The sequence below is a fragment of the Syngnathoides biaculeatus genome, chromosome 19 (genome assembly GCF_019802595.1).
Source record: "Syngnathoides biaculeatus isolate LvHL_M chromosome 19, ASM1980259v1, whole genome shotgun sequence".
Classification (NCBI taxonomy): Eukaryota; Metazoa; Chordata; class Actinopteri; order Syngnathiformes; family Syngnathidae; genus Syngnathoides; species Syngnathoides biaculeatus.
In genome coordinates, this window is record NC_084658.1 from 15,392,557 (window position 1) to 15,417,871 (window position 25,315).

The 25,315-nt window shown below is 46.4% G+C and overlaps 2 protein-coding genes and 1 long non-coding RNA gene across 7 annotated transcripts in view; 1 reads left to right on the forward strand and 2 right to left on the reverse strand.

Moving 5' to 3' along the window:
* The window catches only part of LOC133492482 (protein disulfide-isomerase TMX3-like), a 46,244-nt gene extending 28,826 nt beyond the window's left edge, over window positions 1–17,418 (reverse strand). For 3 of the 4 annotated variants that reach the window (XM_061804721.1, XM_061804720.1, XM_061804722.1), the window contains exons 1-13: window positions 17,314–17,418; window positions 16,996–17,053; window positions 16,755–16,794; window positions 15,994–16,117; window positions 15,854–15,899; window positions 13,504–13,584; window positions 13,001–13,100; window positions 12,833–12,910; window positions 12,448–12,514; window positions 7,594–7,692; window positions 5,927–5,984; window positions 5,755–5,808; window positions 3,763–3,819 (exon numbers count right to left, since the gene is read on the reverse strand). In XM_061804721.1, the coding sequence (XP_061660705.1) occupies window positions 3,763–3,819; window positions 5,755–5,808; window positions 5,927–5,984; window positions 7,594–7,692; window positions 12,448–12,514; window positions 12,833–12,910; window positions 13,001–13,100; window positions 13,504–13,584; window positions 15,854–15,899; window positions 15,994–16,117; window positions 16,755–16,794; window positions 16,996–17,053; window positions 17,314–17,407 (956 nt within the window). In that variant the 5' untranslated portion in view covers window positions 17,408–17,418. Of the gene's footprint in view, window positions 1–3,762; window positions 3,820–5,754; window positions 5,809–5,926; window positions 5,985–7,593; window positions 7,693–12,447; window positions 12,515–12,832; window positions 12,911–13,000; window positions 13,101–13,503; window positions 13,585–15,853; window positions 15,900–15,993; window positions 16,118–16,754; window positions 16,795–16,995; window positions 17,054–17,131; window positions 17,286–17,313 lie in introns of those variants that run through there. The other variant, XM_061804723.1, reaches the window with a different exon arrangement.
* On the forward strand, window positions 4–2,291 carry LOC133492483 (uncharacterized). 2 transcript variants are annotated; one of them, XR_009792641.1, is made up of 3 exons: window positions 4–470; window positions 1,390–1,520; window positions 1,610–2,291. It is a non-coding gene; the product is annotated as an uncharacterized LOC133492483 (long non-coding RNA). The 2 variants fall into 2 exon arrangements; XR_009792640.1 differs by having other exon boundaries at window positions 1,390–2,291.
* Window positions 17,419–18,797: 1,379 nt separating the features above from the next.
* pxdc1b (PX domain containing 1b) lies at window positions 18,798–23,800 on the reverse strand. The gene is made up of 5 exons (XM_061805875.1): window positions 23,362–23,800; window positions 20,335–20,426; window positions 20,140–20,257; window positions 19,935–20,046; window positions 18,798–19,474 (listed from the first exon to the last, which is right to left on the reverse strand). The coding sequence occupies exons 1-5, from the start codon at window positions 23,615–23,617 to the stop codon at window positions 19,351–19,353; spliced, it is 702 nt and encodes a 233-aa protein (XP_061661859.1). The 5' UTR covers window positions 23,618–23,800; the 3' UTR covers window positions 18,798–19,350.
* Between the last annotated feature and the right edge of the window lie 1,515 nt (window positions 23,801–25,315).

Consider the following 25,315-nt stretch of genomic DNA (forward strand, 5'->3'; position numbering starts at 1 on the left):
AAAACAAAACAGGAAACATAGCCACATTGCTTTTTATTTTTCAACTCAATCCTCTCAGCACCGCGAACCGACGGCATCAAAGCGGGAACAAATTGTGGCTTCTGTGGTAACAAATTGCACGCGTGGAAGAGGACAAGGGCGTGATTGACAAAGCCTTTGTACTTTTCCCGTGGGAATGCGTTCAAAATGAGGAATTCTTGTGTGCGAGGAAGAAGAAAGTTAAAAAGCAGATGGGACCCAGGCTTGGAATTTCATCAATGTTTTCTGCAAACAGTTTATATGCAAAAAAAAGGTGGAGGGTTTATATCAGCACAAAAAGCCTTTTCAATTACAGCAGGCAGGCAAGGGGAAGACACGTGCGTCTACGAAAACAACAGATCCACCAAATGACAACAGATCTCGCAATTGGGCTGATACCGACCTTGTTTCAAGGTAAAGAAGGCTGCCGATACCGGCCATCAGCACTAAAGGTAAAACAAATCTGACATGAAGTCCTCTTTGCTAGCTGTCGGCCTACACTACATCGACAAGTTGTGTTATAAATTGGGGTGTTTTTACCCACCCCAACTAAGTAGTGCAGTAGTCTATGGCGCAAAAAAAGGCCAGACTTTTTTACCCCAAGATCTACTTTTCAAGCAGCCAGCCTCTCGTGGGGATGATGAAGAGGCTCCCGAACCGTTTTAAGGTTAATGTTATGTTGCCTCCTATATTTAAATTAGAGAATTAGCTTTTTGTCTGCGCTTTCATCCTGGATCAGGCTGTGCCAAGGTGCAATTTTAAAATGACACACCACCTCATCCACTTCAACCACTTTTTCTTTGATTATTCACATACTCCGACAGTCACTGCATCTTAAAACAGCAGCATTTCTTTTTTTAACTTTCCCCATTAATATCGAAAGTAAACATGAGCAGCATGTCTAGCTCGTCTTTGCTCTTCGTCGCCCAGACTGTGTTGCTAACTAAGGCAGCGGTGGTGGACTGTCATTATAAAACACATTGATGGGCTGCGTAAGTATGAGTAATTGTACGTCTTTAAGAACGGGGGGCGTATACGGTAAACTAGGAAAAAGAGAGTATGGCGGGGCAGCGGTCGTTGTTAGAGAAAGTTCCGTGTGCTGCCTAAAAGAAACCAGTGGCTTCTTCTTTTCATGTTTTACAGTACGAATGTGAATTGTGCCATTGGCTGTAACAGCCAGTCATCCCTCACCCATTGAATCACTTTGCAAAATGCCACAACGCGTGGAGTTTAGAGGGAACATTGAGCGAGACTGCCTTGCGATCGACGCATTGAGCACCCCTGACATAGACACTGGATTGATGGATGGATGGCTACATCCATACATACATAAAAAGTGAACGTTCATATGATTCTCTTTTTTTTCTCCAGCTCCTTTCCTGCTGCAGATAATGATGATGACGACGGTGACTGTGCGGACGCGACGAAATTGGCTTCATTCCATGCCACCTTCCTATTGGTCGGCTCTCCGTCGGAGACTTTATCGAGAGGCAGGCGCACTTGTGAGATAATTTCTCCACGTTTCTGACACTGCTTGCCGTCTGCGGTGCGACGCTTCCATTTGTCATCTTTGCTCCTCTCGCATGACAAGCACGGCGTCAAAGAAGCCCTACGATGCGACGCAGCTATCGCCACAAGAGACATCAGGATTTGCTCTTCCGACGGAGGTGACCTGGAATGACCTGTGCTGCCGAGTGGAAATAGAGGCTTAAGATGCAGACAGTGCACATAGCGTACGGACACCCGTTGCGCCCGGAAACCGCCGCCTGTTTCCAACGAATCAGCAGAGGAATTACACGGATCAGTCAGATAACAAGGTCATGCAAACAAGCCGTCCCTCTTCCGCCGCCTCCGCTTGGATTGCGCGCCCTAGCTAACCGAGCCGCGCTGGCACTCCGTCATCCCGACGCCATCTCGCGTCCTCCCGTTGTAACTCTAACTGGTCCGACTAAAGTGCACGGGCGTCCGCGTGCATCCGTCACCGCCCGCGACCCGCTGAAGTCACCGAGGCCCTCCGCCGCGCCGACCAGCTGAGCTTCGCGGTCACGCGCTCGCGCACGGACCAAATGCGGATCCCCACCTGATGCGCTGCCCGTTCCAGATGGCGGACATTTAAAATAAATATGGATTAGCCTCGCCACCTCACCCGCAGGGGTGACCAATGGACAGTCTTACGGCCTAAACTGCTGGAATGAAAAAGGAAATTTTATGGGGATAAGACCCAACATCAGCCTGTGTCCAACTTTCAGGTGACATTTCTAAGATCAATGTTTTCTAATCATTTTCATAATTTTATTGTGCACCAGAAAAAAAAAAATGACACAAAATATAGAAACTCAAATTATGTTGATCATGTCTTGAATTGCATAAACTTTCATATGCTGCATTAAAATAAAAAATGTAGGTAATCAATGAGAAATTTGTGCTTGTTCACTTGAACGCAAAGACAATTCTGGAGTATGAATGAAAACAGGTAAATTGTACCTTCTGCCATCTTATGGATGAGCTTTTAATTAAATAGATGAGCAAAATACATTATTTTAGTGAATAAATCATTTTGGGTTTAATTTTCTTTTGTATAGATAATCTCTCGCTTGTTGGAAAGCACAGATTTAGCCAAACTTGCGGGTTACCAATTTACAAGGAAATTAGCATTTTCATAAAAGCAAAAAAAAAAAAAAAATGTAATATGGCCTTCTATTACTTCTCATTACTGTGCAGGGGCACCTAATGTTGCGTTCGTGTATATTAAGATCAATTCCAATCTCATATAAATGCTAATTATGGCACTGGCGCCAGGAGACGGTCAGCTTAATGACTTGAAAAGCAACTTAATAATTCAAAAACACAGCCGATGCTCATTTTGTCCGCACAGCGGTCGCGCTTTCAGCGGAGATGTTTTGGGGGGGGCTGTGTCAGTCGGTAGTGCATTGTGGGTAAGAGGCTGCCCCACGCGCATGACGTGGACTTCCGAGGTTTTGAGGGATAAGAAGCAAGAGGTCAGGGTGAGGGGGGGGGGGGGGTTAAGCAAGGAGTGGTTTACGTTCGGGTTAGCGCAGGAAATGAATGTAAGCCCAAGCAACGTCCTCGATGCCGCGTGCGCTTGCGTGTGCGCCGCAGGGCGAAGGCAGCGGCAAGCCCGATGCCAGACAGGCTGCTGCCAGGACTCAGTAATCGCCGTGATGACAGAAAGCGGGATAAAAAGCCATCAGATTTATTTCGACGGGTCTCCTGAGGGACGGGATTAGTGGACATCGACAGGGCCCGGATTTCATCCCTCAAAGGAGGGCAATTATTCCTGTGCTGCCGCAATCCAAACACCCGGAAAACCCTGGAAAACCCAACGCGGGGAGGCTAAACGCTGGCCGATATCCAGCGCGACTCTTCATTAAACTGCGTCAGATGTTTTCCAGGAAGCGTAAAACAGATGCCCTGCTCGTATACTAGCGATTATATTAAGATGTGTTATTTGATCGGGCGCTCTGGCGTACGCCCACGCCAGCCGTTTAATTAAAAGTGGGTCTTTTTTGTGCGCATGACAAGGCAACCGGCACGCGCACGATGCTATACGCGTCACTATATACGCCGCTAATCCTCACACGTAACACCCGTCGTACGTTTTCCTGTCAGCGTTGCACGCAGCATGATTCGCCGCACGTAAGCTAGTAGCGCAGGAGGTGAGGGAGTGAGGAGGATGGGGGGGGGGGGCAGGAGCGGAGAAGAAGGGAGACTTTGGCCGCTCACCCCATGATGAGGCTGTTGATGTAGTCGTTCCCGTCCATGTGGCCAAACTGGAAGTCTCTGTGGACACAGAGGCCACATTAATTAAGTGCGGCTTATGCTTATGTACACAAAACACAAGACACACACACACACACACACAAAAGTAAACTTCCTGTCCGGGCGGAATGCAAACAAAGTTCTCCTCCAGTCGCAAGATCCGGCTGGGAAAAAGCCACAGCCTGTTTACGGGAATAAAGCGTCACGACGACGGCGGCGTGAGGAATTCAATTTGGATCTCATTGTGCCAGCGCAGTGCATTGTGGGTAAGTCCAGGTAAGGCGGCGGCAGCAGGAGTCTGGGGGAATGACTGATTAGATGTGCTCTTCCTATTCATTTTACCCTCCAGCCATCACACAATGGTGGCGGAGCGCATGTCAATCGGGAGATTATGAGGAGACGCGAGCGTGTCATCAATCCGGCGAACACAATAGAAAACATCACTCTGGCTTATTGATAATTTCGCTGACAAGTGGGGGGCGGCATGGGAACAAAGCTAATAAAAAGTCTCAATCCGAATGTCTTAAGAGGCCCAGGGATGTATGCAGATACAAGATGTAATTACTTTTTTTTTTTTTTTTTTTTTTAAGGTCCAGGTTTAGCAAACGGAGCCCAACATTTCCTGGATCTCTGCTGGAGGACGAGGATTTCTGGCCGCTTGCTTCAACTTTTCCTCCCCGGAGGAAATGAATCCATAAACTTGGGTACCCGCTGAAGGCGTGTTTATTATCGGATGGGCTTCGTGCTTCTCGAGGTGAAAGCTTTTAAAATTGAATCTCACGCCCCTTTAAGGGGGAGGACGTATATGCAATCGGGAGCAGCAATATTTAATGTAAGAGCCCAGAAGCAATAACTCAGAAAGGGCTGAGGTTTTGCTACGTCTTCATCCCAAAACATACACGACGACTGGCAGCCTAGCGTCATCACTTTGACCTGCTAACGTGTTTGCTTCAAAAGGTTGCATTAAGGAGAAAAAAAAAAAATGCATGTATCCAAAGAGTCGGATTTCTGGAGTGCCCCAAGTGTGAAATTAACCAGCCAAGTCCCCGTGAGCGAGCACCGCTGTGATGTAACAGTGGAGGCAAACCGCCGTTGTTTCTCTGGTTATAACTTGGTGGGACAGCGACTACCAGAGTACACGGAAATACTACATTAATTGCAATTTGCGGCCTTGGACACCGAGTGCCACCTCCTCAAGTGATAATACAGTCGACACCATGATTCTGTACATCTTTAAGACTCAACCAGCAGCTCCCCCGGCCCCCCGTCTTATCGTGGTCTGAACGCTCCCGGTGCAGAAAAGTCTCCTTGTGATTAATGCGCATGCACGTATATTTTGTAAAATTCCAGCCAGTCTGAAACATCCCCACCCGTGCTTCAACGTGTCCCATTCGACAACCTGTCGCCGAGTGTTCATGTTCGCTATGGACGTCTACATATATGTGTATATCATTTTTTTTTTTTTTTAAATCAACTTTTGTTTTAGGTTTAGGTTATAACATATGTTAGCTCCCTCTATGTAGAAGAAGGGGAACTAGGAGACCGGGGGATTTCCTCGTCAGCGTCTGCTACGTACCCAGAGTTCCCCTGTTAGTAACGCATTCATCACAAGGAGACTTTTCAGCACGGGGGAGCGCTCAGACCGTCACACCGGAAGGGGGGCTTGAGGGGGTGGCTCATTTGTCTGAGAAAGGACCGCCCCCTCAAAACAGGCTTACTTGAGCCAGGAAAGTCTAAAGTGCCTCAAAGCGTTGGGGGAGATGAATGTCACAGACATGTTATTAAACTGCAAGGGGGGAAATTTATAATACGTCTCCTCGGAAAAGCTTTGGAGTGACGGCAAAAAGAGCAGCAATATTTGGGAGCTGCCACGCTGCATCATTACCTCGTTGAACGAAGCACAATGAAAAATGGCCACGCCGTCCTTTGACTCAAGCAACAAATTGGATGTCATACCTGTTAAAGTGCTCTCTGTAATCCTTGGCAACCGTCTGAATCAAGGCTTTTAATCTGGATGAACACAAACCAAAGAGTGAGCAAAGCCGCCCCCGAAATTGGCGGCAAACAAAGCGCGGCCGGCGGTCTTATCTTGATTGGACAGCCGTGCACTTCAAAGCGCTTGGGGTACCTGCCGCTCTCCTCTGTAGGGTCCTTCTCGTCGATGACTGCAATCGCCACCAGTTTGCCTAAAGGGGACAGACAAGGGCGGGGGGTGGGCTGCTAGATTACGGACGGCAATCACAGGGAGCAGGTGAGAGGGAAACGGCGAGGGAGATAAGATGCTCGAGTGAGCCTCATTCTTATTTGCAAACATTTAGCTGGATTTGGGCAAAGGTGCATAGATTGATTACAATATCTCTGCAAAACCTCGACGCAGCCAGGATAAATCTTGAGAAAACAGGTTGTTTGCGGGCTGCGCCCCCCCCCCCCCCTCCATCTGCCTCTTGTGACGGGAGTGCCCCCTGATGGTGACGTTTAGCGCTGCCAAGTTTGCTTGATTGGTAAATGAGGCCTTTCAGCGGCGGAGCAAAACGGGCTGTTTTCGCAAAGGCTTTTTACCCAAACACGTCGCATAAATTGTGCGGTAGTTGGGGAAAAAAAAATAAAAAATCCAAGTGTGACAACAGCTGTTTGCTCTGCAAATCCTGATGAAAATACACAGCCGTATTTGTCCGTAAGTGCTGCGTGTTTGTTCTACTCGAATGCAATTGGAAAAAAAATACAAACAAAACAATGTAAAGAAAGCAATAGTTTAGTATAAACCGCATTTTACCAAAGCCATTTAGCAGCGTCCTTATGTACGTTATGATCGAATTTTAGCAAGTCGGGTTGTGACATTACTGTCGGTCAACAGCAGAGGGGGCTACTGCACAAAAAGGCGGCCCCCTGAGATCGATAAAAAATGATGAATGTGTTTAATTCTTATTCCACAAAACACAATATTAATCAGAATATAGTGTGGGGACGAATGGAGGCGCATACAATGCAATATTGCTAATAGATGATTTTTGGCTTTTGTTCCCGTCTAAAGAAGAAGAAGAAGAAGAAGATGAACCTGGTGTTCTTTCAATCCTGATGCTAAAGTTACACAGAATATGAGACGCAACTATTTTTTCAAATAATTATTCCCAAGAGGTTGGCAGCGGGCAAACAAATCCCAGCCTGTGTCACAGTCCTCGCCTCGAACGAATTCAAAAGGCCACGGACTGATTGCCTGCCAGGCGGCGAGTCCGCGGCCACTTCAACGTGAACGGCGCCGCGCTTGGTGTCAGCGCGAGTTCCGTCGCATGTCTGACGAGGGGCACGCCTGGCGGAAAATGTTATTCCGTGGGCGACACGCTTGCACTCCCGACACTTTCAACGCAACACCAGGCACACTTTCGAGGGGAGTGTCACACTCCTCCGACGTCTGACAGACAATTTCAAAGCCTCCGTCTTTAATCGGCAACGGTCTAATTAAAAAGCATTTCGGCGTGGCGGGAGAGCTTGTTAGGTGGAGGGGAAAGAGACAAGCGGCTAAATCAAAAGGCCCGTCACAGGAAGGTGCACATTAAGGGCTGAAATGCTGCGGGATCTAATATTAGACGGCGCGCAGCCTCGCTTTAAACCGCTGCTTGCACTAAGCTGGAGACTTCCTGTGGGAGGGAACGTCTGCAAAGTAGAGCAACATGCTACAGATTGGGAAGAGCGAATGTCCTTAAACGACCCAACTGCTAGATACCGCCGAGGCTGTGATGATTGGAAATAATTTCAAGTTAGAGAGGGGAGAAAAAAAAAAGGGTTCAAGTAGAGTACCTGTTTCTCCGAGCTCGTACAGCGTGAAGCCATCGATCTGCAGGTACCCTTGAAAACGCTCCCTGTTCACCCAAGTGGTCAGGCTGCCGTCCACGTACTCTGCAACACGGAGGCACAAACACAACCTTGTCGAGTCACGCGATGCTGGGTCAGCTCAATTCTGATGTAAGTGGCTTTTAGGCCAGAATGGTGATGGAGTTTACGCCAGGGTATGGGTACACGCTGCGAAGGGATCTGCAGGTTCAAGCGAGACACATCTAAAGACGAACCCTTTTGTCAAGGTCTGGCTTATGTTACAATGACAACTAGCGGCAAAGCTATTTGTTAAAAAAAAAAAAAAAGTCCAAACTGGAAACCATACGCAAGTACACATAAAATGACAATAAAAGCTTAGATTGTACTTTCACAGAGAGAGAAGTCTGCAAGTCGGTGGATAAACCATATTCAGCAAAGTTGGGCACCGCAATTCTGCAAAATTCACAACAGCTCACTCAGACATTTGCAGAACTCAGTAGACGAAAAGGTTTACTTGGTTGGTTTTTTTTCCCCCCCTGCCCAGACTTGCTGGGTGGCCAGACACGCCAAAGACCCAACTATTTGTATGCGAGCCGCAAAAATCGCTTACATAAGATGTTGTTCCTTTGCAGAATGTTTTCGCTTATTGTTTGAGGCAATATTGAAATATTTGGTGTCCTTACGGAGGACAAAAGGATTTCAAATTTGGGGGAAAAACGAGAAGTTCGCTTTGTCAGGTTTCACACTGACAAAACCCAAACTACAGAGACACGCCTCTGCTAGAACCAAGTGACCCCAAGGACCACAAAAGCGACCAGCGAGTCTTTTCTAAGAAGATCGCCACTGTTGGCACGTGATTTCCACCGATGTTGTGTAAACATCCATCCATTTTCTTTGCCGCTTATCCTCACGAGGGTCGCGGGGGAGTGCTAGAGCCTATCCCGGCTGTCAACGGCCAGGAGGCGGGGTACACCCTGAACTGGTTGCCAGCCAATCGCAGGGCACATAGAGACAAACAACCGCAATTTAGTGTCCAATTCATGTTTGCACGTGGGCACGGGGAGAAGGTGCAAACTCCACATAGGCGGGGCCGGGATCGAACCCGGGTCCTCAGAACTGTGAGGCCAATGCTTTACCAGCAGCTGCCTTTTGTATAAACAGATTTACATAATTCAAAATTGCTGTTTCCAACAACAAGGACCGTTGGGAACCAATGACATGCTGAAATCTTGTCGAAAGTCTTCCCAGGATAGAGGAAGCTGCAACGGCGACAAAAGTGGGGGTGGCGACAGGGAACAACTCCACATTGTCTTCACTTCCTGTCGGTGTCCAATTACTCGTGTCCGTGCGGTGAATGTGATTTATATTCTCGCAAATCAACGTGGCGTGACACTTCTGCTGTTTTCTTTTTTTTTTTTTTTTTTTCCGAGCCCGTCGCTCGTGTTTCCGCTTGAAACGCATTTCGAGGGGAGGCGCACGTGCGCGTTGCAACACAACGAACGCGGACTGAAATCAAGGGTTGCGTGCGTCCGCACCGCATGTTGCCGCTCGGGCATCTGGCGGCCACGTGTGGCGCCGACCGCTCTCCCGCGGATAAAAATAGCATAAGAGCGTCTAAAAAGCGCTCGCGGGACGCTCATTATCCACGTCGAGAGGCGACGGGGACCTCATTAGGACACGATAACAGGTTATCACGACCTTACGGCCGCCGTGAGAGTAATTACAACCTCGGCAATGACTCGGACACGCTTTTTAAGCGAGGGGGAGGGAGACCCACCCTGAAGGGCCGAACGGTGCGCACGATGCTTGAAAACCTTCCGTTTTGACAGCGCGAGGACATCATTGGTGTGGATATTAAACGGCGAGTTCATGTGAGAAAGCTGCTGAGTCAACTCCGCCGCATTCTTTCCACAGATGTTCTGCTTTTATGGGCAGAAGCTCTTCCTTCCCCCCAGAGGCGAGGGCGAGCAGGAGGCCGCCGCTAAACCGCGCTCCGCCCAATCCACCCCTCCCTTCCCACAGACACTGCATCTGCTTCACCTTGAAACCACTTTCATCCGGGGCCACGGAGTTCTCAAACCGCTCCATGTGACCCCGGCGTAGTTGACTCGCGAGGGATATGGAATTAAAAAAGGAGAAATACCCGCACGATGATCCGGTGCCAAGAGCAGACGGAGCTGGACCGGGGGAACCTTGACATATTCAAAGGGGGGGGGGGGGTTAATGGGACACAAGACCCCCGGAGACCGACTGCCACAGAGCCGAACTCGGCAGAGGCTACACCGAGTCAAACTGTCAAGTTACCCTTGATAAATATTCAAAGCTCTGATCCGACTGCTAAGCTGTTTATTGAGAACGGATATTTATTGACTGCAGTACGAATACGAAGCCTAATTTTACTACTCGAAGAAAATTCCACAGTAAAACGCAGATTCAAAATATATTTCAATTTAGATTTCATAATAGATCAAAATTTTGTGCCATATTTAAACAATTTATTCTATCTAATGTATGTCACTAGTCACTTTGAAAAAAACTAATGCACATAAAATTTAAAATTAAAGAAAAAGAAAAATTGTGCGGAAAAAAAAAAAGATCAATCCATAAAAAAAAGTGTTTAATGACATCAAAAATAACTTAAAAATAAAGTTAAAAAAATAGATTAATTTTCTCAAAAATTTGGGGATGGTTGCATTTCATTGGACGTCAGATCGACTGTTTGGTTTCTGCAAATGAAAACATTTCCAACTCTGGACTAAACTTTAGTGTGTGGCACAAAATCCTCTTAGCGGCGGGTGTATTTTCTACAACAGATGGTGAAAGGTTCTTTTTTTAGTATTTTGCATTATAGCTGGACGACAAAACAAGAACGCTTTTATACGTTATAAATACTTTTGACCAATCGCAACGCTTTCAACGCCGATCTCCGTCGTCTGTGCCGACCGGATCCGCCGTCTTATCATCTTCAGAGGCGCCGCGGCTTGTCGTCGCTGTCACGGCGCGTTAGGCGGCCCGTCCGTCGCTTAAGTGCCCGCCGTAAATGTATGCAAAATAATTCCGCCTCACAGCTGGCTGCGTTTTGTACGCTCCCATAGGAGGAGCGCCGCAGTCAAACGGGAGAGAGATTAGCGGAGAGACTTTAAGCCGCGCGTTAAGTAGGACGGCCCGACGCCGAAGCGGCTTCCTCCCGGTCGCGCCGAGGCCGACCTCTTCGCTCGTTACGCCCTTCGGATGATTCGTTGTCCGGCAGCTGATCAAAACCTCTCGAGCAATCGCTTCTGCGCAGCGTGAAGGATTGCGGGAAATCAAATATGCACAAGCCTCGGAACGTTGTACTCTTATTTGAACAGCGGCCTTCAAGGGGGGGAGGGAGGAAAAAAAAAAAAAAAAAAAAAAAATGATGCCGCTTGTGATGTGCGCCAAAGCCGTGAAAGCTAAACAACGCGGCGCCGATGAATTATTTGCGTGAAAACGAGAGGCTGGATTTAAACGTCGTGGCTCGTCTCTTCGCCGTCAAAAAGCGACCGCAGTGCCTTGGATCCGAGCGGGGGGAAGAGGAGGAGATAGAGGTTGCGTTTTCTAGGAATTGTCAGCCTCGGCGCGGCAACGACGCAGCCCGTGAAAGGGAAGAAAGAGAGTTGTTGGTAGCTGAGGAATTTGTTCAACTTAACCTTTGGCTCAACAATGATGTGAAAAATTATAGTCGGTATGTAGAAGAGTGCAGCGTGACGGCTTTCCAACGAGTATCTGCTGCCTAAACAGGCTGCGGTACAAATCTAAAACCGAGTCCATTACACAGAAAAGGCGTATGTGGCGACACAAACTGGAGAGGAAAAAAAAATCTCTAGTATAAATCATATCTCCACTAGATTTCTTGGGACAACTGTAGGCCTCAAACTTTTTGGAAATGACTTTTTGCTCAAAGCACGGATTACTTTTTCAGCCCCCCACCCCCTAGCTTAACAATTCCCCCCGCTTACAATTTTCAGCACCAATCACCCAATATTCAGCGCGAACCGCTGGATTAATAGTTAAAAGTTGCCCAATTCATTTGTGAACATTTACAGAATACAAACGAATTCGGCGAGCAAGATGCCTCGATTCAGCCTTTGCGATTCATCAAGACCTGGATGAGTGAGGGAAAAACATTTTTAACAAGCACATGACTATTCATCTAAAAAAAAAAAAAAAAAAAAGTTCACATCCAGAGAGGAGGACCTCCCGGAGCTTAGACACAAAAAAAAAAAAAAAAAAAAAACCACACACACACACACACACACACACACACAATCGCAGTGCAACTGGCCTCAATTCCAGATCATAACTGGACCAAAGCCAAAAACAGTATTATTAGCAGGCTGAGTCGTGTTGTTGTAACAAGACTCGGTCGGCTGTTGTTGTGAGCCTGATCGTGGAGCAAAAAAAAAAAAAACAAAAAAATCCAACATACAGAGGCAGAGATGGACATTGGCACTGACACTGTACAATCGCGCCTGGCAGCGTACAAGTGACCGTTAAAAGGAATGTGGTGGAGTGACACTGTTGCGGTGGTGGCGCTTCAAAAACTGGCCACCGGAACCTTGAAATCTTACTTCCCGTCCTCTCCCGCGTCACATGTAATTTACGACTCGGCGGCGCGTACGCTACAAGCTCCGCGGTCGCCCGCGCCCACGCCGGCTTGCTACGCGGGTACGCCCGGGGAGAAGAGCGCTGTGACATGGCTCGGGGCTTGCCGCGCGGTGGCAGAAAGATCAAAGAGGAGCGTGGTTCGCGTGAGAGGCGGGGGGTGGGGGGGGACAGAACAGCCCGCGACGACGTCGCTCGGGGAGCAGCACTCACCGTCGTAGGTGAAATAGGCGCCATCCTTGAACACGATCACCGCAGGCAGCTCCGGCAAGGTTACAGACTGAAAAAACACAAATATGGCCGCTTTTAAAAAGGGACTTTACGCGGGGAGAATGTTAAACAGGATCGCAAACCTGAAGTATTCATTTAGGCAGCGGGGGTGACAAACAACCATGCTGAGCACATTTAACAGATTTTAAGCTTCACTGGGCGGGATGATGTATTTTTCCACAGCGCACGGCTGATGAAATGTCACTTAAAAGCCATGTTTTCGAGCGTCTACGTGCCGACCATCAAAACAAATCTAAAATTATTGATCGCAACTTGAGTGAAGGACACGAAAAGCACCAGTTAAAACCATCTTTTGCTCATTTGCTACCTCTGGCAGGACGTCCTCCGAGGCCGAGAAGAAATACGTGAAGACGATGAGCTCCGTGGCGACGTCGTTGTATTTCTCCTGCCGAGACAACGCAAAAAAAATAAAATAAAATTAAGCATTTTCAGGATTTTCGCATCCAAAAGAGACATTCAGGTGACGCGCGGTTACCTTCAGGGGCGACTCGCCGCCGACATACACAAACAGGACGTCGTGTCGCTTCATCATGTGCTCAAACATTTGTTTGCTGGGGAGGGCTCGAACCGCCGGCCTGAAGAGAGCGGATCAAGGTATAGGTCATTTAAAAACATGGGGGTCAGGTGCCCACAACATTAGGTACGCCCGCACAAGCTAAAGAGATCCGAGGATCAAAAATATTGCATCATAATCAGTGCCTCTTTTTTATTGCGGAACATATTTGTAATTTGAGGGCACGAAGTGTACCTAATGTTGTGGCCGGTGGGTGAATTGGCATTGTGAGGTTGTGGCGCCACCCAGCGGTGAATTGGCAAACAGTTAAACCCAAGTCAAATTGCAGCTGAGTTTAAAAAAAAAAAAAAAAAAACGAATCAGTGGAAAACATTGCAAAGTGTTGCAAATATGACTGACGCAGACTATCAAAGCGTTCCCATGGAGATGCGGCATTGCGTAACGGCGTCACCAGCGGGACTCACCCCGACACCCTGTTGGCAAATTCCACGATGTCGTCTTTTGTCCTTGGACCCTTGTAATTATACGCCAGGTCACCCTTCAACCTGTGAAGATACAATTCCAAAATTTGCTCAGGAAAACATGACATATTGTGGTGAAATATGCATTTGTTTCATTTTTTTTTTAACCTAACCTGAACCTGATTGGAGCCAAAAACTCTTTGATGTTGATCAAGTTTTTCCACTTTGGAATTCACTTGCACTGCCTCCAAAATGTATTGCAAATGAGAACTATTTTGATCCTTAAATCATAATTTTTATTTCAGCAAAAACATGCCACTTTTTTTTTTAATCCCTTATACCGCTGTAAAATGAGTGAGTGAACATATTTTATCTAAAATACTGAAACATATTTAGAAGAAATACTGGAGAAAGCTTCAAACAACAATTCTGGAATTTTTTTTTTTTTTTTAAATGCATCTTTTACAAAATTTTCTCTCCAAAAGAAAAACTCAGTTTAATGTGTTTTCTTTCATTTTTAATTGATTCTTTGCAAATATTTCTATTTCAACTCATTGCGTTTTTATTCACATTTTATTTTTAGGTTTTTTTCCCTATTGTTGTGTATTTTGAACTTTTTCAAATCTTGTATTATTATTATTCTGCGTGGGTTTTTTCCGGGTACTTCGGTTTCCTCCTGCATCCTATAATCATGCAACATTAATTGGACACTCCAAGGTGTGATTGTGAGTCCGACTATGTGCCCTGCGATCGGCTGGCGACCAGTTCAGGGTGTAACCCGCCTCCTGCCCGTTGACAGCTGGGAATAGGCTCCAGCACTCCTCCGCGACCCTCGTGAGGATAAGCGGCAAAGAAAATGGATGGATGGATATTATTCAGGCTTTTCTAACATGCACCAACTGGAGCGCTGGCACCTGGTCCATCAAGAGCGCACTGGCGTGGAATGTGGCAGGGGTTGCATCAGCCCACGAGGCTTAACGCTCTGGGGGGGGGGGGGGGGTTAAAACAGGTGGTCAGCTGAAGGGGGCGGGGGGGGGGGGGGCCTCCTCTGATGAAAGTTTCATCAATCGCCTTCGCTGCAAAGCTTTATAGATTCCAAAATGAGCTCGATGAAACGTCTACCGTGGTGACTTTAAATCAGAAAAATGCATTTTACGCATGAAATTTCTCATTACCGCATCGAGGCCGGGAAGCTAATTTCTTGTGAAAATTGCCGCGTACGATTAAAAGCAACTGGAGGTGTCGCGGAAATAGAATTTCGGTAACGCGCTGTGAGCTAGATTTGTCTTGATTACCCCTCAGGGAAGCAACAGCGACAACGGCGTCGCCCCGGCGTGTGTTCCATCCGAGAGGCGACGTCTCCGCGGACCAAAACCTCCGGAGGAAACCGCGAGAGAGCACAAACTCGATGGAAAAACACCCCACAGGTGCGGCCAAATTTCATGCAAATCAAAAAGGCTCGGGGATGATTTTAATTTAACGCGTACCATGTCAGCACATTTTAGAAATATATTTTCTCATTCGCTGCCTTGGACGGTAAAGTTCATGAAGTGGATTCCAACCGTTCGCCGCCATTGACGTATATAACCGTCAAGTATGTTTCGAAGCCACAGGTGTCAAACTCAAGGCCCGGAGGGCCAGATCTGGCCCACCACATGATTTTACGTGGCCCGTAAAGCCAAACCGAGTGTGTCAATTCCGATGATTCTTGTACAAATCTGTACCAAAATTTCAAATTGTCATATATCATAAATGATACAAGTTCCGATATTACTAGTATTTTTGTGCTATCGAACGTGAACAGTTACGCTTGATTTCTGATTCCAAAACTAGTTTAAAAATTGATGATGCAAATATGATGAGATGATTAAATATTTTTGTTCCACAGTCATATCGGCCCTCTGAGGGAAACCGGAACAACAATGTGCCCCGCGATAAAAATGAGTTTGACACCCCAGTTCTAAACGCTTAGGTGTGAAAGTGGGTTGACCTCGAGCTTGTCTGTGAAATTCAGGTTTGTAAAGCACTGCAATGACTAAAAGATCCCTGTAGATGGCGACGTTGCATCAATTTTGATTGAAGATTAAAACAGCTTTTGAGTAGAATATAAAAATTAGGGGGTGACTCTAAACAGCAAATAAATATGAATCGAATTTTTGCTTTGACAGTTTAGTTGAAAAGGGTCTTTTTTTTTTATTTACACTTTGATCACATCTAAACTTGTATATTTATGACAAAATATTGTTTTTGCTTTAACCTTGTTAATATAACCCTTAAAATGTTTAAATCAGTAGAAGAGTGAATATACAAAAAGGGGAAAATGTATAGATTTGATCATTCTTGACATACTTACAGTTTTATCGTGGGGTAACCGCGCACCCCGAACTCTGACGCCATTCCTACCGAAAAGGGGGACCAAAACGTTGTCCGATCAGAAGCCGGGAACATTTACTCGATAAAATAAACAATTTTTAAAAAATGACAGCGACTCACCCGAGTATGCGGTGGCGTCCATCTTGCCGACGCGGACCGGCGACCCGGAGAGCTTCAGCTCGGCGCCCACGTCGTGCCACACGGGCTCCAGTTTCTTACAGTAGCCGCACCACGGCGCATAGAACTGAATGTGGGGTATTGACACAGGTTAGACCACGTTCTTGGATCATTGAGGTTTGATTTTCCAGACCTGGAAACTGTGCAGCCATTTTAAGTAAAAGATGAAGTGACTGGCTAGCACGTCTGCCTCACAGTTCCAAGGACGGCGGTTCAAATCCCGGCTCGCCTGGGTGGAGTTGGAACGTTCCCCAAGGGCTTGTGTGGGTTTTCTTCCACATCCCAAAATCGTACATTAATTAAAAACTATAAATTACCCGTGGATGTGGGTGTGAATGTTTTTTTTTTTTTTTTTTATTGCACCGCGATTAGCCTGAAGACGGCCGGGTCGGGCTGCGGCACGCCCAACCCAAAACTCTACAGGCCTCATCGGGTTGGGTTCGTTTCCCCCAACCTCTACAGGGCCAAAAGAGACTCCGACTGTAATATTAAGCACCCCCCCCCCCCACGCACCCCCGGCTTTCCCCTCCACGCATGGCTGGTCATCGACGCGATCTCGAAACACAATGCAAGCCTCCATTCAGCACCGCCGCACGCCGGTCCTTCCGTGAGGGATGAGCCCGGCGGGATCCGGTCTAGCATGCGGTTGGTTAAGCGAGTGTGAATGTGTGTGTGATTTTCGGGGGGGGGGGGGGTTAACTTACGTCAACCAGCCAGATGTCATTCACTCTAGTCTCTTTAAATCTACAAAAAAAAAAAAAGGCACCTTATAATAGATGCTGAAAACAACACTTAGTTAGTACTTTGTACTTTGTCAAGTAGTCAGTAAGACCATTTGAATTGAAAATGTACTATCTGAAAAGCCAAAAAAAAGAGTCTATTAATGAAATAACCTTTTATATTAAACAGCATACCAAAAAAAAAAGGTTCACGTGTAGCACTTACGTGTCGTCGAGATCCTCCACAAAAGCGAGTACCGCCGAACTCAAAAGGGCAACAATAACTGCAATGAAGAATAAGACAGATAGATGAAATAATGTCACGGTTTTTTGTGTGCGTGTTGGTCACAATATTAACCGACAGCTTCAACATCCTCCTGGCGGCAAAGCTCCTGACTGAAAAGGAAGCATCACCACCGGCTAAAGAAGCTAGCATGTCCGCTGGTAGCACTTCCAACGAGAGGTTCTTTCCCAGCCGGGGACGGAAAGAGGAACACAAGGAGGCTTGAAAAGGGAGATAAGAAGTTAAAAAGGCCAAACGTACCTCCGTATAACGGAGAGGTTTTCACTCCTGCCATGGCTTCGGCTGGGCACAGCAAGCCGGAAATACAACGGCGAAATGGAACCGTTGTGAGCATGCGCGTGATGACGTCGCCATCTTTTTTTTTTTTTAAACCAGCGACCCATTCTGCGCATGCGCGTCCACGGCAAGCACTAAATCTTTATTATTATTATTATTATATCAGTATATTTTGTACATAGACGTGATTTAGAACCTATTAAATGATATCCGATATTTATGCTGTTTTTAATTAATTTTTAATCATTTTTTTAAATGCAATTGTATTTACTTTATTGTATTAAATTAACGTCTTAATGCGGTGCCTTGCAGAGCGTAGCCTTTAAATCTTCAACTTAAATTGATTTTAAAAAATCGTAATTAAATTTATGCGATCATAGTAATGAAATTAATGAAACGATAGTCATTATATGTTACTTTATTTTATAAAGAGTGGTGGTGCTTTATATTAATGCTTGAATTGGGTACGATAATATTAATAATAATACTTTACCAATAAATCAATACACTGTATTATTATAAAATGTATCATTTGAAATTAACTTAACTTAATTGAAAAAAATACATGACTAGTATTGGCCACAAGATGGCGCCAGAAGACCATAACAAAAAAGAGCCTGTCGCTTGCTCGCCAGTCATCGTTTTATTAATAATATTTGTTGGTTTTAAGACGTTTGAGAAAGATGATTGAAATATATATTTTAATACTGTCAGAATAGTTAACATAGCATTCACAAGATAAACATTCCTGCCACTATAGTCCTCATTAGACTCATTCTGGTTATTCACATTGAGAAAACAAAATGCAATAATTAAAGCTTTCGTGTTATTTCACTATAATCAGTCATGGTTTTCGTGCTTGAATATGATTGGTGTACCAGCATTTCATAAAATATACAGCAGAATAGTTGCAATGAAGTTGCATATTAAGGGTAACCTTTTTTGGAGAGTAAAAACTCCTCAGAGAAAATGAGCAGAACTTTCTGGTTCTCACTGGCCGAACGGCGGTCATGACTGTGTTACTAAACAGATCCTTTGCTGAAAAGCTTTGTGAAGCTTGAATGGCTCGGTATTTGCAGGAGGGGGGCAAAATACCGGACGTGAGGCCACGTGGCGTCTTCTCCCTTCAGGATTTGTGTGACAAAAACCGGACTCCTTTGCGCACACGCGCACAAAAAACAACAAGAAGTTTACAAATTTCCATTTTGTATGTCGTCTACGGCTGAGTGAAGGCACGAAGGGAGGCAGAAGTGGGGGGGGGGGCATACAACACAAAAGAAATGAATTCTAATCAGATGTTTGCCTTCAAGTTTAAAGAGAGGCCATTTTGAGTAAGCTGAACCCGCCCACCTCACGACCTCAGAGCATCGCTTGAGCCCGGCACTTCCCGCAAGGTTAATTAAGTTGCTCATAGGTGATGATTTATAGGTATGAAGGTGAGCGTGAGCACGTTTGCTTGCCAGGGTGTACCCCGTCTCTCGCTCAAAGTCACCCGGGACTAGCTCCAGCTCACTTGTTACCCTAAAGAACAAACACTTTAGAAAATAGCTACATGTAGGAGTAAAAAATAACTCTAGCAAGATGTGCAAATTCAGCTGCATAACATGAAAAATTAAAGGACCCACGAAGGGTTCCAGGCGGTACACCAGGACGGCTATTTGGTTTTGCCACTTCCATGAGAAATAATCCATCGCTTAAGCAGTCAAAGCTGCAAAATCCGCCGGACAAATCCTCCCGCGGGCTTCATTAGGCGCTCCAAAATAGCGCGGTAAACAAAGATGGCAGAAAGAGATTCCGACACGAACTCCGTAATCTGTGTTAAAACTGCTGATTTAGAATTCAAGGTGGCCGGAGAGCACGTGTCGTTTTCCCCCGAGGTCCTCCGGGAAGGATCACCAGAAAAGTCAATCAGGTGCCATCTTGCCGGGGGTTTTCCCGATCCTGCATTGGCTCCACAGTTCATAGGGAGAGCATCGCATGTCCGCCAAAGACGCGTTCGTCTCATTCCAGGATGTCAGTTTCAAACGGGACCAGGTGATAGTAGGACAAGTTGGTGACGTACGCTTCCGCTTCCCCGTCGCACGCTGGCCCCTCCACGGGCAGGAACTCGAGTCCGTCCTCGTACCTGGTGGAAGAACCCCCAAAAAATGCATCAGTGTGGAGCGAGGAATGCGCGACTCTCTTTGCTTCCCATGCACACCCAGGGAAGGAAGAGGTGCACAGGGAAACTTCCTGCGACATGAAGGGGTGGAAACGGGGGGGGGGGGGGGGGGGTCTTCACAGCAGCCCCACACTCCTACTTCACCAGGCGAAGAAAAATAACACTTTCCGTTTAGAAATATTCAACTTGGCATAGCAAATCTACGGGCGCGTTCAGATAGCTAGCTAGCTAGCTAGCGAGACAGCTAGCTAACTAGATATTTGTCTGGATTTCGACAAATGACAGTGTTCCCGTTTCACTTTGACCTTCAAACCGAGCTACACTGTGAATTTATGCCGTATCGTTCCGCCCCTGAACGCTAATTTGGGGCTCCTGTTCAAATAATTCAGTTCCACGAACTTTTCGTCTACGTGTCAAGACTCACGTATGCTCCACAGAGTCGGTGGAGGAGGGTCTCTCCTTCTCGTCCGGCGGCTTGTGATCAAACACGATGGTTTCCGTGTTGGCCAGACAGAAGCCGTTGGAGCGCATGATCTCTGAAGAGTAGAACAAAAAAAAAAAAAAAAAATCCCGAAATTCAACGAATACCTAACCAGATACAAACAACGCAACGTAAGAGAGTTCATTACCCGAGATTTTGATGGGGTTTTGGAAACAGGGCTGGATTCTGTGCACTTTATCGTTCCCGAGCACCTGGTCTAGCGGCGAGCGCTCGAAGAACGTCAGCATTACCTCGGATCTGGAATACTGCGGATGCGGCGCGGAATGAGCGTAAAATTGCCGCAACGCTGCCATTTCTCTGCGCGGACGTATCGTCGGCCCACCTTGCACGGCATGTTGATGGCATTTTTCAGCAGCCTTTCCACCTCGTTGAGCTTCTCCTCAATGTCGTTCGCTTGTTTGATTTTCACCAGGCCTGAAAGGATGACGTTAAAAAAATGTAAATGGACAGAAGAACGGCCCCTTTCAAACACCTCCGCGCTGTATTCGACTTCAGGCGGACAAGAGGATTTTCTAGGCCTGGATTCGAACACCTCCCTCATGTTGAAGGTGTCCGAATACTCGAGGCCACATTGTGGACACGTTAGTACACTGTACTAGCGTCGCATAGTCCGCCCTGACATTTTCTAACATCGTCGAGGAAGTGATTTGGCGTCGCGCACACGGGCGCCTCCCATCAGCGGTCGGCAAAGCGTCACTTAAGGATGATGTAAACAGTCCTGCTCGCGTGGAAGGAGTGAGTAAGACTGTGGGCCTGCAGAGCGAGACTCTGCTCATCGGTCTTGGTGTGCCGACTCCACCCATGCAGGGAAAAGAGCTTCCCTAGGACTTGGTTGCATGTTATTTATTTTTGCTAAAAGATCTTTAAAGACCTTCTGGTTTCCTGCACTGACTTCCGGGCCACCGCGGCCTAAAAAGAGAGATTAAGTTTGGCTAATTACCCAGGAAGTGGTTTTGTATTTAGTTCCGTAAGCGTTATCTCGCGTGAACAGCGCTTGCCTTCCTCTGAAAAAGAGCGCAGAATCTGCGCGTGTCGAAGTTGCTCGGTGGTCCGACAGCGATCAGACGTGCTACGCGGCAGCTGAAATCTGCGTGGACCTGCTAAGCAGTTGTAAACATCTTGACACTTTGTCATGTCACCGCAAACGCGTTTCCCCCTCCAACAAGCACTTTCTCGTCCCCCCCTTTACAGAACGACCTTCCGACTAATCCCCGAGCGAACACGCTCGGTTGATATCGATCTGCGCCGGGGGGCCGGGACGTGACCGCTCTCCAAATGTTCCAACTCTCCCGTGAGCAACGGCTTCCTGTCCTGAAGCTAAGCGGCCGTCAGAGGCCGGAACGGGGGCTAAATATAGGAGGTGCCGTCCTCTCGCTCTGTCTCATCATGACATCAGTTCGCCTTCCTTGTTGCCTGGACGCGAAACAGACACAGGAAAACAGAGGAGAGGCGGAATCGCTCGCAGAACCCGCCGGAACCAGGAAAGACGGCCAAAGACGTGACGCCGCGCTCTTCCCAGTCCCGTCAACAGCCGTGTCCGCTATTCGCGCGCCGCGGCAGGAAGTCGAAACATTCCCGGCGCAGCTGCGGGGATGTTTTTACAAATATTTGTCTGTCCGCACCGCAGACAAGTTGACGCTGACGCACTGAAAAGCCCGTTGAAAGCAGCGGTGGGACGTATCCGAGTTCCGGCGCTTGAAAATTTGCACGTGGGGGAATAGAAAACCCACCATTAACTGCTATCAAGCTAGAAATGTATAATTGCCATTTTACGCCACAAGCTGGTAGCAAAGCACAAGATAAATCTCCTCAACTCACATCAACACAGTTCCTTGGCACCCGGATGCAGCAAAACGGCGCCGTAGCAAAATCGATGAATTTGCCAATCGCGTATCCGTGCCACGTAGTCTACTCGAGTTTGTACTCGATTACATTCCACTCTATACTTTTTTTTACCTTTACTCAAGTAAAGGAGTTGATTGTACTCGCCTTTCTTGACGCAAATATTTGTACTTTTACTTGCATACAGTGCGAGTACTTTTCCCACGCCGCCTCTGATTCTTGTTAGCGTAACACACTCTTCTAGCGCATTAATAGACACTGACCTTTGACCTACCCGTGCAAACCCAAGATAATGTTACCCCTGAGTCTTCAAAGGGACTTAAATAGCAGCAGCAGCAGCTTTTGCGTGCGTTCAAAACCCGCATCACACGTTGGTCCACTGATTTAAATCAAAATGCACCAAAAGTCAACTTGTAGGCCTTTCCCAATGGGAAATGAAAATACATTTTTTTTTTTTTTGTTCCTAAAAGAGACTCTGCTCTCCCGCAGGGCTTCCGGCACCTTCTGTGACATCCGAAAGTGGACTTTGTTCATTATTGACCCATCCGAACGTGTCAAAGCGAGCACATTTCAGAAGTTGTGACTCACCAAAGTGGTTGTTTGTTCCCTTTTATGGACGCGCACCATTAAACGGCAAATTGGCGACTATGACACCAGTTACCGTGGCGATGGAAAATGCGAATGAAGCACTTGGAAAAAGTTGTGTTTTTTGTCACTTACAATTTAAAAAATGAAGAAAAAAAAAAACCCATATGCGACTGTTGAATTCATTGCTGGGCGAAATGCTTTGTAATGTTTAAAGAGGAAATACAGTAAAATGATTAATCATAGAGAAGTCACTGTACCACATATGAACATCTTTCCTGCTAAAGATAGATGGTGGTAAAGTTTTTTTTTAATATTGAGACAAAAAGAGAAACAGAAGGGGGGTGATTTTTTTTAAAAGTGAACAAATTTTATTGAATTTAATAAATATTTTAAAATTAAATAAACCTGAAAATTTGAAAAGAATCTAAGGGATGTTTTGTTTCTTTTTTTTACCTAAAAAAAGATTGGAAAAAACATGTTGTTTATTTTATTTACACATTAAATACTCTGGAATATAATTTGACAATTGTGGTTTTGTTCAACAAAAATACTCAAGGAAAAAAAGTAACAAAATATTTGATTTAAAAAATTGGAAAAAAATATTCATGATGAATAACGTTTTCTGTAGTAATTAAAAAAAAACTGATTTTCATTGACATATTCAAATTATATTTTTATATTTAAGAAAATGTATAGATTCATGTCCAATCAAAGTTGTTGTTCTTTTCCAAATTGTGTTGCTGGATCACCCAAAAATAGCAGGGATTTTTTTTTTAAAGTTGAGGCGCACTATTTTTTATTATTATTATTATTATTATTTTCACAGGGTTAACTTTGGTAATTGGGCGCAAAATTGGAAATGATGAAAACAAAATGAAGTGCAGAAAAGCCGGGGGGGGGGGCAAACTTTTCGACCGACCTTCGTTGAGGGGGGAGGCCGACAAGTCTCCGGTGTCCTCGGGGAACGAGTCGTTGAGGCGGCGCAGCAGTCGGCCCAGGTCCGAGTAGCTGCGGTGCAAGTAGAGCACGTTCCTGTCCGACCACTCGGTGCGAATCTCGAAGAAGTCCTCCTCGTCCCCCCGCGGGCTGACGAGCAGCCTCCGGACGCCGTTCACCCAGCAGTCCCGCACGAACATGTTGACCAGCGACGTGCCCTCGAACACGGCCGAAGCCATGCCGCTCAGTCCGGCATGCCGAGCCGCTGCGGGCGGGCGGTCGGGCGGTCGGGCGGTCGGGCTGATGGCTCCCAAGATGCGAGATGGACAACTTTGCTTTTTCTTTTCTTTCTTTCTTCCTTCCTTCCTTCCTTTTCTCTCTCTCTCTCTCTCTCTCTCGAGGCTCAGCCCAGCAGATGAAGTCAAACGTGGCGTGATTGAGGCGGGAGGGAAACTTGGAAGAAGTCATTTGCAAGTCATAGATGACGCCCACTGTATGGGAGGAAGGAAAAAAAAAATGAAAAATGAAAAGACTCCCAGTTGTTGCTTCTTCTTGCCGATGTTAAGTTGTAATAAAATACTTATAAATGACACGGGGGGGGGGGGGGAATCACGTTTTCATATACAAAGCAAAAAAAGGTTTTCTGCAACAATCGAGATGATCAAATCAGATAATGAATTTATGATTAAAAATGCATTTTGGTTTAAAAAAAAAAAACATCCCAAAACAAAAAGGGAATTGAGCTTTTTCTCAAATTGTGAGATTTAAAAAAAAATCAAAACAAAAGAAAAAGTTTTTCTCAATCAATGAAAATATTCAATAATATCACATAAAAATTGAGTTAGTCATCAAAACAGAAATGGAAATAATCAAAAGGAGGGCGGCACGGTGGTACAGCGATAAAGTGTTGGCCTCACACTCCTGAGGTCCCGGGTTCAATCCCGGCCCCGCCGATGTGGCGTTTGCATGTTCTCCCCGTCCCTGCGTGGCTTTCCTCCGGGTGGGCACTCCGGTTTCCTCCCACATCCCCAAAACATGCAACATTAATCGGACACTCTAAATTGACCGTAGGTGTGATTGTGAGTGCGGCTGTCTTGTCTCTATGTGCCCTGCGATTGGCTGGCGACCGGTTCAGGGTGTACCCCGCCTCCTAGGCTCCGGCGCTCGCGTGACCCTTGTGAGGATAAGCGGCTAAGAAAATGGATGGATAATCAAAAGGAATTATTACATATTTAAAAAAAAAATCAAAATATGAAGAAAAGTCCAACAAAAGCAAAGTGCGACTGTAGTGTTACTTCTTGACGCAAACGATTTCGGCACATTTTCTTCAGTGCCCCCCGCCCCACCCATTGGCCCCCCACCACCACTTTCCTGCCTCTTTTCTGACTTCCCAACAGCTCATTATTATGCAAAGAATGCAAGGGGGGGGGGGCTGCAAAAAGACCGCCTTCTTATTTATAATCAAAGTGGTGTGCTTTAAATTCCCAAAGCAAACTTTGCTGCGCTATTTGCAGTCCACAAAACTGTTATTAAATCTAAGTAAAGGACGCGTTTTTCTCCCAGACAATAGTTGCAACCGCTGAGAGGGAAAAAAAAACAACAACAAATGTAGCTGTCGCCGTGCTCAACTGTATTTATGTTGCTCGATGCTCAATACGGCATGAAAACACATCGAGCATATGAAATATGCGAGCGAAACAAAAAGAAGGGCATGTTTTTGAAAACCATTGATCACAAATGCCACGCTCGTGAGCAGGGGTGTGCAGACTTTTGGCACGCTCCGCAGCTGACGCGAGAGCTCGTGACGTGATTTGGTGATGATGGCGGGCCGGGCGTCTGTAATAACGGCGTCCGCCTGCACGCTCGGAAGACTTTTTGCAAAGTCAGCACATCTTCCCCCCCCCACGCAAAACTTTTGCACCGGCGAGGCCCAAAAA